The sequence below is a fragment of the Falco punctatus genome (assembly GCF_963210335.1).
Source record: "Falco punctatus genome assembly, chromosome: 1".
In the NCBI taxonomy this organism is placed as follows: Eukaryota; Metazoa; Chordata; class Aves; order Falconiformes; family Falconidae; genus Falco; species Falco punctatus.
The window spans coordinates 44,882,429-44,896,006 of NC_137580.1; the positions used below are offsets into that span (position 1 = coordinate 44,882,429).

The 13,578-nt window shown below is 34.9% G+C and overlaps 1 protein-coding gene across 1 annotated transcript; it reads right to left on the reverse strand.

The window, feature by feature from the left end:
• Positions 1–59: 59 nt before the first annotated feature.
• Positions 60–6,682, reverse strand: SPON2 (spondin 2). The gene is made up of 6 exons (XM_080366671.1): positions 6,543–6,682; positions 5,525–5,749; positions 4,941–5,164; positions 4,484–4,675; positions 3,265–3,439; positions 60–1,086 (listed from the first exon to the last, which is right to left on the reverse strand). The coding sequence occupies exons 2-6, from the start codon at positions 5,745–5,747 to the stop codon at positions 908–910; spliced, it is 993 nt and encodes a 330-aa protein (XP_080222797.1). The 5' UTR covers positions 5,748–5,749; positions 6,543–6,682; the 3' UTR covers positions 60–907.
• Positions 6,683–13,578: the final 6,896 nt, after the last annotated feature.

Sequence of the window (13,578 nt, forward strand, 5' to 3'; positions counted from 1 at the left end):
AACATTGGTAAGTTTTCTCTGCAAAGAAGTTAGGATGACACAAATAGCAGCAAAAACACTTAAAGAAACATGGACATATTTACTGCAAATACAAAAACAATGATATAATTTATGTTACAGTCAACAGTGTTAACTTAGAGATAATTGAATCATGAGGGACACACACCAACAACCATCTGGTTAAATCTCAGCTAACATTTTTAATTCAGTTCAGAGGTTTTCTACTAGTATCCACACTTTGATTTTTTCTAGTATTTTTGTTGGCCAAGTGTCCTCATGACAGATATTATTCTCATTTTAGAGAAAAAAAAAGAAAAAGACACTTTCATGTATTCATAAGTCTCAAGACAAGTTTACTCAGTTATACTATTATCTTTACCACACTGCAAACATCTGGTCACTCTGATTTATGTAAGTAATTTCTGAAGAAATGCATGTTAAACGTGTTTAGAAAGACAACGAAAAAGCCAATAAATTACAAAAACATAATTTAGGGAAAAATTATTTTCTAGGTATAAATAGATATAGATCAACAAATTACAGTATTTAAGAAAATTAATAGATTTTGTGATTGGAAGATTTTTTACACGTGAAGTATAATCTTTCCAAATGTCTTCTTTTCTGCCACTAGAGGGTACTCCAAGAACTTACAGGATATTTATAGTGAGGATTTCTTTGGGGTTTTTTGGTCTGTAAGTGATCAAGTACTGCTGTCATACTAACTCTTAGGAATTTAACCCCCCAAAATCTTGATATTGAACAACACCTTTCAAAACCAGTCTAATTAACTTTTCAGCAAAATAGTGCAGCATACTCAAATTATAAGGAACATTGACTGACAAGTAGTTTAGATTTAGTTAACCTTATCATACTTTTAAATTATCTAAATCATTATGTTTTATTTATTTCAGACACAATTCTCTGGTTCACATCCTGTTTCTTCATCCAGATTTGGACAAGGCATTCCATTATTGGCAGGGTGAAGAAGTACAAAACGAGTTCTGATCTTGGTCCCTGTTTCTCTGCAAAGACCTCTGCAGAGACCCCAGGAAGACCATTGCGAAACCTCACAGTCCAGTGGTGTTTCTGCAATATACACAACAAAAAGGTAACTTTACATAAATTTCTGCTTAAGTCAAATACGTTGATGGTAAAGCATTAAGGAATGATGATCAAATACTGTCCTTTCTTATAAAAAAATACATGTGAAATAAATAAAATCCGTATGTTGTCTCATAAACAAAAATGTCTGGTTTCATATCCCAAGCTTATTAATACTGGTGCTATTATTATTATTGCAATCTAGAGACTAAGGTATAGCATCAGTAGTGCAGCATATTATCTATTGAACTGAAAATACAGAATTCCTATCAAAGAAAACTATGCTTAAAATAATTGTATTCAAAAGATTGCATTAAAAAGCATTTACTGTCAACTTTATAACTCATTTGCCTTTGCATGGCTAATTAAAACCACCAGGATTAAAATTTTTCTCTGGTTTATTTAGGTATATTTATATTTATTTGCAGATAGATATTCTGCCTATAGTTGGTTGCATCTAATTCCATTTAACTTCTGTTCCAATTTGCTTCAGAAATAATGAAAAGTCCAATTTTTTTTTTATCATTAAATTATCTTGCTGTTGTTTGGTATGTACACTACAGTTCCCTTGGACAATAAAGATGTTCCATCACTAGAAGATTTTAATACTAAAAGGGTTTTCAATATAGCTTTAATTTACTGCCAGAAAAGAAGTCAGAAATTCCAAAGTACTTTTGTAATGTATACTTCCATTGAAAATATCTCTCATAAAAATATAGGTGTCTATTTCTTAGCACATTAAATAAAAATATTGCTTGTCACAGAAAATTGCATCAAAACTGTATAATACAGCATTTCTGTGTAAACTAGGTGTGCACAAAACCAGCTGTAAATGCCATATTAAATGTGTGAACTCTGATATAAATATCTGGTATTATAGTGGAACTCACCACTGCTGTCATGATCATTCATTTCCATGTTTCTAGAGAGAATGAGCACACAGTTTGATCTCTGGTAATTAAATCTGTCCTTCTGATTCTGCAATATGTTTTTTAATAGACTGATTTACTGGTTAATGTAAAATAAAGTGGGGGTATATTTTTGAAATACCATATTTTAAATGCATTGATTTAAATTTGTATCCTAAAGAGGGCCAAACGTTCCTTTCAAGTGTTGTGGGAAAGGCATATGACTGAAAATGAGATATGTAACACTCACTTTGAATATGTCTTGTTTACTAAAAGAAATACATTAAAACACTAATATATTTTTCTACCTATTTATAAAGTATAAATCATGTATTATTAGCTGTGTAGGGAATGAGCTTTATTGTAGTGATTGTGAGATGACTTCAGAGCTAGAGGCATGCAGTCTTCAGACATTCTGCAGAAGCTCTTGAAACATGGCAGCTCTTCTAGGAATACACTGGGGATTTAGCCTATTGCTGTCTCAAATAGTATTTAGGATGTCAGTCTTCTTATTCCTAACCCTAATTCCTACACTTTGTAAAAATCCACTAGAAAATCTCAGTGGACACTGTCCCACTGCTTCTTTCCCTTAGATCAAATATTATGTTAGTTATGTATTTGCTACTTTGGAGTTTTGAAAATTACCCTTAAGAGTGACTTGAGTCAGTAGTTTGCGTATATTCCTACCTAAACAAGGTTATTAGCTAATATTTTTAAGAAAAGAAAAAAGGAGAGAAAACATTATTTTTGCTGTCAGGATGTATATTTCTATCACAAATATGTCCAAATCAATTGGATTATATAAATTCTTACTGCACATAGCTATCAAGGCCACTGACCCAGAAAGAGACAAAAATAATAATTTTTTTGCTCCATCATCATGTGAAAACTCAAGGATGAATATTTACTTCAAAGTTGCGAAGAATTTGGAAACTATGATTCTGATCAAGTGGTGTTTATTTCTCATCAAATTCACTGATGTATGCTGACACTAAGGCTCAAGTAGCCCTTAGTGTGGATATAACGCAAACCTTTGAACTATAGCTCAAATAATGCAATCCCTTCCTTACTCTTTCAGGGATTCTCTTTTATGTCAACTGGCTTGTTTTATTTCCCATGTGTGAGTCTGGATACTATTCCTATGCAGACAGGAGAATATTCTGCCTAATCACCTATTTCATCCACATTACCTACCAGATTTTCCCACGCTTTGAGTGAATGGAAACAGCAGAGTTGAGCATATCAAAGTACTTACCTGAGACAGAGTCTATTACTTCATTGCTTTTAGCTGGAAGATTAAGATAAGGTACAGGAAGACCCAACTGGTTCTTCTTTAATTTCACCATTGTTACGTGAGCAATAGGTGGCAAAATTTTGAGTTTGGGATAATAAAATGAATTTGCTGGGTGACTTGGAGAGGAGCAAGTGATCTGTGAAATACAAAGGGGAATCTTAAAGAAACTGCATCATATTAGTAAGAAGATAGCTGTAAAATCATGTTTACACATCATGCTAATACTTTTTGACAAGTAAAATGCATATAACCAGTTTCTATGAACCTCAGTTCATATAACTACTGCTGGTAATCCCATAGTTTTTATGCATAATGCTTTGGGTCTGGGCACAATGAATTGTGCCAACCTTTGGCTAGAGGACTGTGGTGGGAGGTACTGCAAACACAATAACGTATGGAAAGATTTGATAGAAAGAAGTGGATGTTATTACATGGAAGAATACAAGAGTATTAAATAATAATATTAGGTATGCTGTAGCAGCTGTCATATGGGTATAGAAGGCCAAATATATTGTTTTCCAGCTTCCCTGTTCTTTTTCTCATTACTCATTAACACAGCATTTGGCTCTAGAAAAAAATGACCTTAAAGAAAGGATTAACTGCATGCTTATAGTATTCAAAACATTTGAATCAAAATCCTCTGTTCCCCACCATCCTCAAAAGCAAAGTATGAGGCATATAGAGTATCAAGTGAGTAAAAGAGACTGAAAGTGGAGTCACCGCAGTAGTGATTAAATTCTCTGCTTTCCCTTAGCTCATTTCCCTTAAATCTAACAGTTTCAGGTTTCAGCAGTGCCTTTAACTGAAAACTCCTCCCCACATCAGTATTCACTGCTAAGAATTTTCCTCTTTAGACATATTTAATAATGCCAGTACTTTTGTGAGTATTTTTATTTTCCTGGTGTTTTAAGAATTAGGTTTTACGGAAAGTACTTTAAATGTAGAGCCAAATTTTCATGAACCATCTGCATTTACCTAGTAAATTTGAAAGACACAGAAAGTAAACAAAAGCAGTAGGGTTATAAGGTATGTAATAAATCCATACACAGAGAGCATCAGCACTCTCAAACACCGAAATCAGTTTCACAAGAATCTTTCTGTAGTCATAGAATAGTTATCTCATAAAGGGAAAACTCAAAATATATAAGTATGAAGCACTAAACTGTGTATATACACCCACCTCTGTAACTGTTTCCTGTGGAATAGTGGCAAAGTTTGGGGAGGAAAATGTGAAACCACTGTCAGTTCCAGCATCATATGGAAACAGATCTACTGATACTTCTTCCATCCAGTGGTCTCCTTCACAGAGATTTAGGCTGTCAATACCCACAAACCAGTCGGGGCTTGGAACAATTCGTACAACAAATGAAACCTAATAAAACAAAATGATCTGTCAGGATTACATTATTTTGTAATGCTTTAGTCCTGCTTACAGAAATTTTAACTTAAAACTCTTGAAAAAATGGCATTATGCTCTTCTGCTTTACAGAACTTGTACAGTGCTCCCTGCTGTGTGACATGCTTTTTAGTAACCCTTTTTAGGCTATATTTTTCTTACAGGTGACAACTCAAATATTTAATTTTGGTTGCTAATGAAAAAAGAAACACTTTTATAATTAATATGTTCATTTACTTACTAAGGGATGTCTTGAATGCACTTCTAATTCAGTAGAGGTTTGTCCTGTACCACTGGAAATGGCAGCAGCAGAGAAGATTCCATGTACACTCTGAATTTTCTCTCCAGCTTCTTCTATTTCTTTCATTAATACCCATGCTTCACCCTTTTCAGCAAAATCACGTACACCATTGCTGGCATATTCATTTTTTTTCCACATGCTGTAGTCAGAACTATGAGTAACACCTATTTGAGTGAATACATGGCATGACATAAAAGTCTGGTTTAGATTGTCCCTATTCTTTCAGTTTCTCTGTTTTATTCCTGAGGTTAAAAAAAACGCGTATAAAAATGAGTGAACACTAAAACATTTGGCTTATCACTGTTTATTTCAGCTGCAGCCAATTGAAAACAGAAGTCAATTGAAAACAGTTGTAGATTTTTGAAAGCATCATGGATACTTCAAGTTCTGCATTTCATTCTGAATAACTTTGCCTATGTTTTTCCTTTTTCATTAGTTCTCTTAACATTTACTATTAAGAGGAAAAAAAGATCACAGCAGTCAAGAGATTTATCTGTTCTTGAAACTGTACATACTTTACTTACCTAGCATTGATGACCACTGTGCTGGGGGCCTATAAAGTGGATACTGCTTAGGGAAAGCAGTCTGACTCCATTTCCCCGTGAAGATTATGCTGTACTTTGCAAGTTCCTCTGCTGTGCAAATAGAATCGTCACCCACAGGCAAGCTGCTGGCATAACCTGGTATTGTTACAAGTAACGTCCAGATAACTTTACAGGAGTGGTAGACAAACATCAGGTTTTCCATCCCTTCCACACAAAAAGAAAAAAATGTTAGCTATATTAGTCACTCTAAACTCAAAATTGAATAAAAGTTACCTAATAAGATGTAATGTAGTGTAAGTTATAACTAAAAAGAAAGCATACATCTGAAACACTAAAAATTGTTATGCTTCTAAAAACATTATTATAATGCTTTCAGATTTGATATTTCCATGCTATATACTACAAGTCCGTAAGTCCACCTGGGACAAGTGTTTCTAATGAAAATAAAAATATCTTAACCTTGTCCACAGTACTACCTCTGAGAAAAATCTGTTTCTGATTTTCTTTTGAAATCTTATTAGAGTCACATCTTGAATTAATTAGGGTAGCAACTGTTTCTGTGGAAAACATTAGTGGTATATTTATTCTTCTAAAGATTAAATTGCAGGTTACTTTGCCAAAAGAAATGATTTATTTTAAATTTGTGTTCTACAAAGGCTGTTTTATGGCATAACATTTAAAGTCAAATACATTTTGTATTTATATAAATTACTTAGCTGTCATAACTTGTGCATTAAAAATACATTGTGATTATTTTGGATTGTTTAAGCTACACAGTTGTTAAAAACCAGTATTTTTTAAAAGTTGCTGTCGTAGGTTGTGCAAATTTTGTTTTTAAATTAATATGGTAATTGCATCAGACTGTTGAACTCCAGCAATTGTTTAAAATAACAGCCTTAAAATCTCATTTTTAAATGCTTTTGTCCTTTGAGAAAACTATACAATATAACTAAAACTCTAATAATATTAATTTGTAAAAAGAGCTTTGAATACTCACTAAATATTTCCTCTGGAGCACTGGTAGGGGGAGAGCACCTGCTTTTGCTGGCAGCTGAGTTGGTCTGCAAGAGAAGACAGTAGGAGCCTTGCTATTTATGCCTGAAGAGGGTCCCTTTGGTCCAACAATTATTGTAATCTTTAGACTTTCCAGGTTTGCAAAAGGCATGCCATCTTCTTGTTTGCAATCGTTTTGGATGGACTGTCAGAGGTTTCCTGTCTGTCAACTGGTTTAGGTTCCTATCAGAAGACTGTGATGCCGAATAGACGAAATGCTTTAAAAAAATACCTTGAATTCTTAGTAACAGTTTGAGTTTTCTGGTGCCTTTACAGTTCTCTGCTCTTATTAATGCCTCCAAGCTATACAAATGAACGGATTCCAGCACTGAAATAGTTCTAGTGAATACACTTTAAATGAGAAGCATGTTTTCTTGTAAGTTTTATTGTCTGACAGATGCTCCTTCCAAACATTTACAGAGAGCTTGCTCACTCTCACACACCATATGTATGTGTTCAAATAAAAGGGGTGAGGCAGCTAAAAAAGTCAAGAGGAAAAAAAAGTTACATTTCATAATTGCACATACTCACACAGACTGTGTCTCCTGCAAATATGAATTAATTTAAAGTAGTACAGTGTATATTTTTGTGTTCTACAGTACCGTATTCTGGATGATGAAAGGGCTCTGTAACATTGTGGTTTCTTTGGAAAGAGTGGTTTTGGGAAGCTCTGAGATTTTTCTTAGCTGTCTTCAGAGTAAAAACCCAAATAAAAATCTTATTATTACAGTTAAATCATGCATCCTCTGTAGCACAGTACATACATTGGCATCAATAAAATTGTTTGTATTGTCTATGAAAAATTATGAATAATATAGTGACTCAATTAAGAAATAGTGTTTAATATTTATTTTTAATTATTTTCCCCACTACCTTTCAAATAAGGGAAAATGAGGGCTTTGTGCCATGCATACAAGGTTAACAAATGTTATTGTGGCAGATCAGCAAAGGAAGTTAAGTTCAAATGTTTACAGTAAACCATGAAAAAAGTCTTTCATAGGGTCTTCCTCTGAAATTGTGAGGAATGTCACTTAAGTACTTCCACAGATCTCTAATATGATGGTACAGCATATGGAAAAAAAAACCCCACAGTTATATTTCAGATGAAACTCCCAAACCATCGTAGGTATATAGCTGAAGTGGCACACTATTGTCCTCCAGGAGGGGATTACCAAACAACCAGTTTAAGCTTTGTGGCACCTCAACTGGAAACCTATCCTACCCTTCTGCCGCCCACCCCATGGTAAATCAAGAAGAAAAGCCAAGAGATGAATAAACTGGGATGTCTGAATGGAATTTCCTTTGAATAATCTCCTGGCAAAATGGAATCTCTTGCATGTTTCAGCATAGATGGATTCAGCATCCATAACCACAATTCCTAAATATCTGGATAGAGTATGGGAATTCTGTAGCAGGTTAAGTAATCTAGATGTGGGACCACCTTTATTTCCAAGGTCCCTTCCTCCATCTTATGTTAATGCAAAGTTTTCCATTATTTATTTTTGTTCCAGAAGCCAGGCTCCACTAAGAAAAAAAGAGCAAAGAAACTTCATGGATACTTTTCTACCAGTTCTTTGAGTGTTTGTTGAAGGATGATATTGGAATTACATCCAGCTCACTCCCTACTATGCACAGAATTCCAGATCCTCAGGTTCCTTAGATAATTGAGTCTACTTACATCAGAAGTGGGTGATCTTTCCAGCCCTTGGAGTTCTGTAGAACTATACAAAGGTCTCACAAGTTTTAAAGTATATTGCTCAGAGTACTGTTAAAATTCTTTAAGGTTTACATGTTTATTACCAAGTGGCTTGAAACTTCAGTAGGTATTGTTATGTTCACAATTACTGAACCAGCTAACCGTGCATACTGAAACATACTCTGACACTTCCAGGGCAACACTTAAAGTGAGAACAAAGCAATTAGCTCTGGATCCAGCACAGAATTATTTAATATATCAGACTAGCCTTTTCCTTTCGAAGAAAAATTACTGGCAAAAGGCACATCACCAGACTAGATCATTCTAGTTCCATGACTACGTGTTGTGAATGTATCCAGGAACAGGAACGATACATGCAGGCTGCATAATTTGGCACAGCTATTATAAGAAAAACTTACTAAATGATAAAAGAAACTGAATCATTGGAAGTCATTAACTTGGGAAGTCATTTGAGGTTCCTAAGGACAGAGCAGACAAACAAATATTAAAAAAAAATCACAAAAGTTATAGTTGATTCTTCCCTTGGCATAGGAGTGCATGATGCTTTGTACCAAGCATCCAAGAGTCTTTCCAGTTCAACAATTCTACAGCTCCATTACTCCAATTTCTTGTGGTTATCAAACTTCTCAACATCAGCTATGCAGTTAAAGCAATATACTGAGTCTTTTATTTTGCTACCTTACCAGTGTGGGAATGAGATACTTTGAAGCATTTCAGTTTGAAAACTGAAGAGGCATTCTTTACTTAAAGACTGCAGATACTTACAGGGAAACTGGATTATAGTCCTTATTCATGTTCTCTGATCCTGGTCCAAAATGGAGGTTTTCTTCCTTACTATACCTACACTGGACTTTTCCCTGTTTACAGTGAGGGCTCTACTGTGACAGATTTCTCAGGATTCAAATTTTCAGGACCCACAGCCCCATTCTTATCTTTCTTCTATTCATAATGAAATTGTTGGACAAAATACAGGGACTGTAAATTTATTTATCTTCTCTCCTTTCCTGGCCCCCCCAACCCCCCACCCCCATGGTTGAAGGAGGGGGAAAACAAAGGAAAACATACCAAGTAATGTTGTCAGAAAATACTAATTTGAGGACTCCCAGTCTTAATTCTTTAAATAGAAATTGTGCTAAGCATAACAGTACCTGACATTGTGAAGGATGTCAAAACATCAAGTGTATCTCATAGATGAGAAGAAAAAAATTAGAAAAAAATCCCAGATTTCTACTCAATGGATTACTTTCATGGCTGGGAAGCCACAGGTGCCAAATTTCTGTGGGCCAGCAGCTGGAGAAAAAAATTTGCTGTGGGATCAGAACCTATGCTTGCATTCCTTCTTCAGTTTACATACCCCGTTAGAAAGTTGCTGAAAACTCATGGAAAACTGGGAAAAAACCCTCTTCCATTTAGAAACCATTTTGCCTGTATATAAAATTGACATTTTTCTTTCCCTTTTAAAGCAAAATAGCTTTTGTTATTCAAGTTTATGTCTCTTCAGGTCCATCTATTTTCCAGCCATATGCAGACCTCTGTAGACTTCAAATGCTACAGGGAGCAGGCATACAAAGCTTGTTTTACTTAAGTATCAGTGCCAAAGTGTGCCTTATGTCTAATTTTACTTGCAGAAGCATGCAGTTTCTGCTGTTTCTTATCAATAAGACAACAGTTTTACAGTTCCTGCAGGCTTTACTAAGATTCACAGGATGAAAGCTGGAAAGTATAAAACAAAAATGGTGTCGAGATATTTTTGGTTTTTAAATAACAGGCATAACTGTGTCTAAAATATTCTATATTTTTGCTAACCAAAAATAATGAATAAAACAAGAAAACAAGAGGAAAAGCCCTACTTAAAAATATAACAGTACAGTCAATATCGTGTTGATTCTTGAATCATTTGCACCATACGAAAACATTTATATGAACATGTTTAGACTATCACACAGGAATATAGCACATTAAAAGGATGCAAATTCCATTTTGATTTTTCAGAGAATTATCTAGTCCTTTGTCTGGTAAGCAACAAGATTGGCATGATTAGCTATGACTTTTCTATTAAACTGTAAGATTAAGAGAAAGGAGATTTAACAAAAATGATTGATCTGAAGTTAGTTTGCCCACCTTTATTCTAAACAGAAGCACCAGAAATTGTGAATTTATATTTTTGAAGTATTACCACACATTACAATTTTACTAAAACAATTTCCTCTTTGCTGGTAAGGAGTATAAAAGCAACTTTGATATTCACAGGCTGTTTAATATGCTTATGACTAGCTAGCATCTCTTTGTCTACCAAGAAAAACATAACATTGTATTACTTAAGAAGGATTATACAGCCATACTTTCTCTCCAGTAGTTACCATGGATACACATACGATTATGGACACTCAGCAATGCCAAAAGGTTTACATTCAGTCAAAACCCTCTGAGCTCTAAGTTGTAAAATCTCAATACCAGAATGGCAAGCAGCAGAATATTTTATCATGGAGAACTGATGGTGTTGGTTTGGAAGCTTTTATAAAATAAAGCATTTACATAGGAAAATAGAGCATTCCCAATATTAGATGGTACAACAGTAGTGAAGGCAGCTTTAACGTTTATTTATCTTTTGAGATAAAAATTTATTTTGCAGAGTAAGGTACCTAAAATGAGTGTGTACACATGCACTAGATATGTAAACTGCCACTATACATAAAGCAGATCTAGTCGCTATAGTCAATAGAATCTAGAGAACTGTTCAGCTTACCCTTCAATTTACACCTATATGTGACCAAATGAATAACTGATGAGTAGCTCTCTGGTCTCTACTAACTGTATTGACACCTAGCTCTCATGTAAACATCTACACATAAGTGGCTGATTCAGGCATCTCTATCTTTTCCTGAATCCAAACCCAAGTGGATTGCATTAGTTGTTCCAATTGATAATAACCAACATTCAACCTACTAGTAGGGATTAGCAAATTCAGCTTGTATTTTGAGTTTAGAAATTCTTTTTGTAAAGGTGTTGGGATTAGGGGGTGTGTGTGGGTGGTGGGTGGTGGTGATTTGTTTTGTTGTTTTTTTTTAATTCAGGGCTCACTGAAAAGTCAATCTGAGATAAGGAAAAGGATAAAAAAAAATCCGTTTTATTGACCACGGTGAAACTGATCAGCAACAAAAAGTTCTTCTGTCATCTTCTGCATTAAGTCACTTCTAGTATTGAAGAACCTAATATGTAGGCCAACACTAGGTAACCAAATCAGAGTCTGTGACAGAACCAGAGACAGCTTCTCTTTGGGCCTCTTCCTCTGCCCATAACCCACATCCACCCAAACTGTGCAGCTATAGCAACCATATCATCTTTTCTGTTTTCCAAAAGGATTTGCAAGAAGATCTTAGAATCTCACCCTTTTCTGCATCCCAGCTTGTTTTCAAGTAGTTTTCAAGTTTACTGTGCTTGTTTAACAGACCAGTTTTAGGGTTTTGTTCCACTATTTCCAATGTGAAGAGCTTTGGGGTTTTTTTGTTGGACTTCATTTTTCTCACATCCTTTTGTTGCTAATGGAATTGTTATTTCTAACCCTCACTTGTTAATAAATTCAAAGGTTTTATACTACATCATAGAGAATAACTAAGATAGCTGTCCATGCAGAAGTTTAAGAAGAAGAGAACTGAAAACTGGTTCAGGAAAATGGGGGATAAAACTACAGCAGGATAAATAAAGGAATAAAAATTTGATCTCTTTTTGTGGAAAATATGGATTGCATCTTCCAAAAAAAATTCCAATCTTCCTATTGTATCTTTCCCTTCATTTGTAAAGTGGAACGGACCTGTACCATTACTATTTGTACTTCTTGTTTGCCATTAAATTTCCACTGGAGAAATATTTAAACACTCAATAATTCTACTCATACCACTACAAAGGCTACTTTACAAAGTGTTGACTTTCTGAGACCAATTTGATGCTTTCTTTGCCTTGTAGAAATGTCAGTCTTTTATCTCTGTGGCAACACTGTAGAAGACCACCAAATTTTATTTCTAAAGTAGTCACTATCAAGGCCACACTTTGTTTATATTACTTCCTGCTTCGTAGTCAGATTTTGTCCATTTTTCTTGTATTTTTTCCAACGGTCTTAAATATATTAAATGATAGCTGTGGAGTTATTAGAGTTACATCTCTAATTCATGTGAATGATGAGGTACTGTAAAAAATGAATTGATCTTTTCTGGGAAGTCACCCATATATCACAGTCTGCACATAGCTCTAATTCAGTAAAAGATCCATTATTTGCCACCATAACACAGTATCTTCCTCCCACCCCAGTACTGGTGAGGAGTCAATGCAGACTTAAGAGTAGTAGTGGAATGAGGAGTTGTGATCCACTGACAGAGTGGGACCACATTTTGGGGCCGAGGTATATTTTTTACCTTCCCCCATGGAAATAATATAGAAAAATCAGTACAATTTTCCTATTTACATATATAACTCTATCATCACTCCTTAGCTTGGTTATAAATATGATCTAATCACACTAAGAAAAATGACAAATTTCCAGTTTAATGACAGCTGATAAAAAAAAAAAAAAGGTTATGCCATTTGATAGCATATGAAAATCTTAGACATAGTAAAGACCTCAGGGACCTGCAGTATTGTATTCAGCATTCATTAGACCTCATCTAGGATGTTGTATCCAGTACTGCAGCCCCCTTTAACTTCCATACAAGAAAGACATAAATTTGAGTCAGTTCAGTGAAGAGCCACTAAATTTTATTCAGTCTGGAGAAGGGAAGGCTTTCAAGGGAACCTGATAGTAGCCTTTCAGTGCCTATAAGGAGGTCAGCAAGATGAAGTTAGACTCTTCACAGTGGTGAACATCGGGAGGACGAGTGACAATGGCTATAAGAAGCAAGAGAGATTCAAACTGGATATAAAAGAAAAACCTTTTCACCATTATAATGGTCAAATGGTAGAGCAGTTGGCCCAAAGTTGCAGTGCAGTTTCCCTCCTTGGAGGCTTTAAAATGAGACTGGATAAAGCCCTGAGCAACCTAATCTAATCTCAAAGCTGACCTTGCTTTGAGTAGGAGATTGGACTAGAGACCTCCTGAGCTCCCTTATAACCTGAAATACCCTGTGTTCTTATATTATGAACAAAATTTGTTCTGATCTTATTGCAGTGCTTCAGGTAAAGCAAAAACCTTTCACCTGTCATCAAGAACAAAAATCCATAGGATCTATCCACCTGCGAATGTAATTGCAAAATTAAGGTTTGTAAAAGAGAG

Bases quoted from the DNA above. Each gene is read 5' to 3' on its own strand.
- SPON2 (XM_080366671.1), bottom strand. From the start codon at position 5,747: ATGGAAAACCTGATGTTTGTCTACCACTCCTGTAAAGTTATCTGGACG. The intron at 5,165-5,524 runs GTAAGTAAAGTA...TCACTCAAATAG, and splicing joins ACAGTGGTCATCAATGCTAG to GTGTTACTCATAGTTCTGAC. The intron at 4,676-4,940 runs GTAAGTAAATGA...TTGTTTTATTAG, and splicing joins TGCATTCAAGACATCCCTTA to GTTTCATTTGTTGTACGAAT.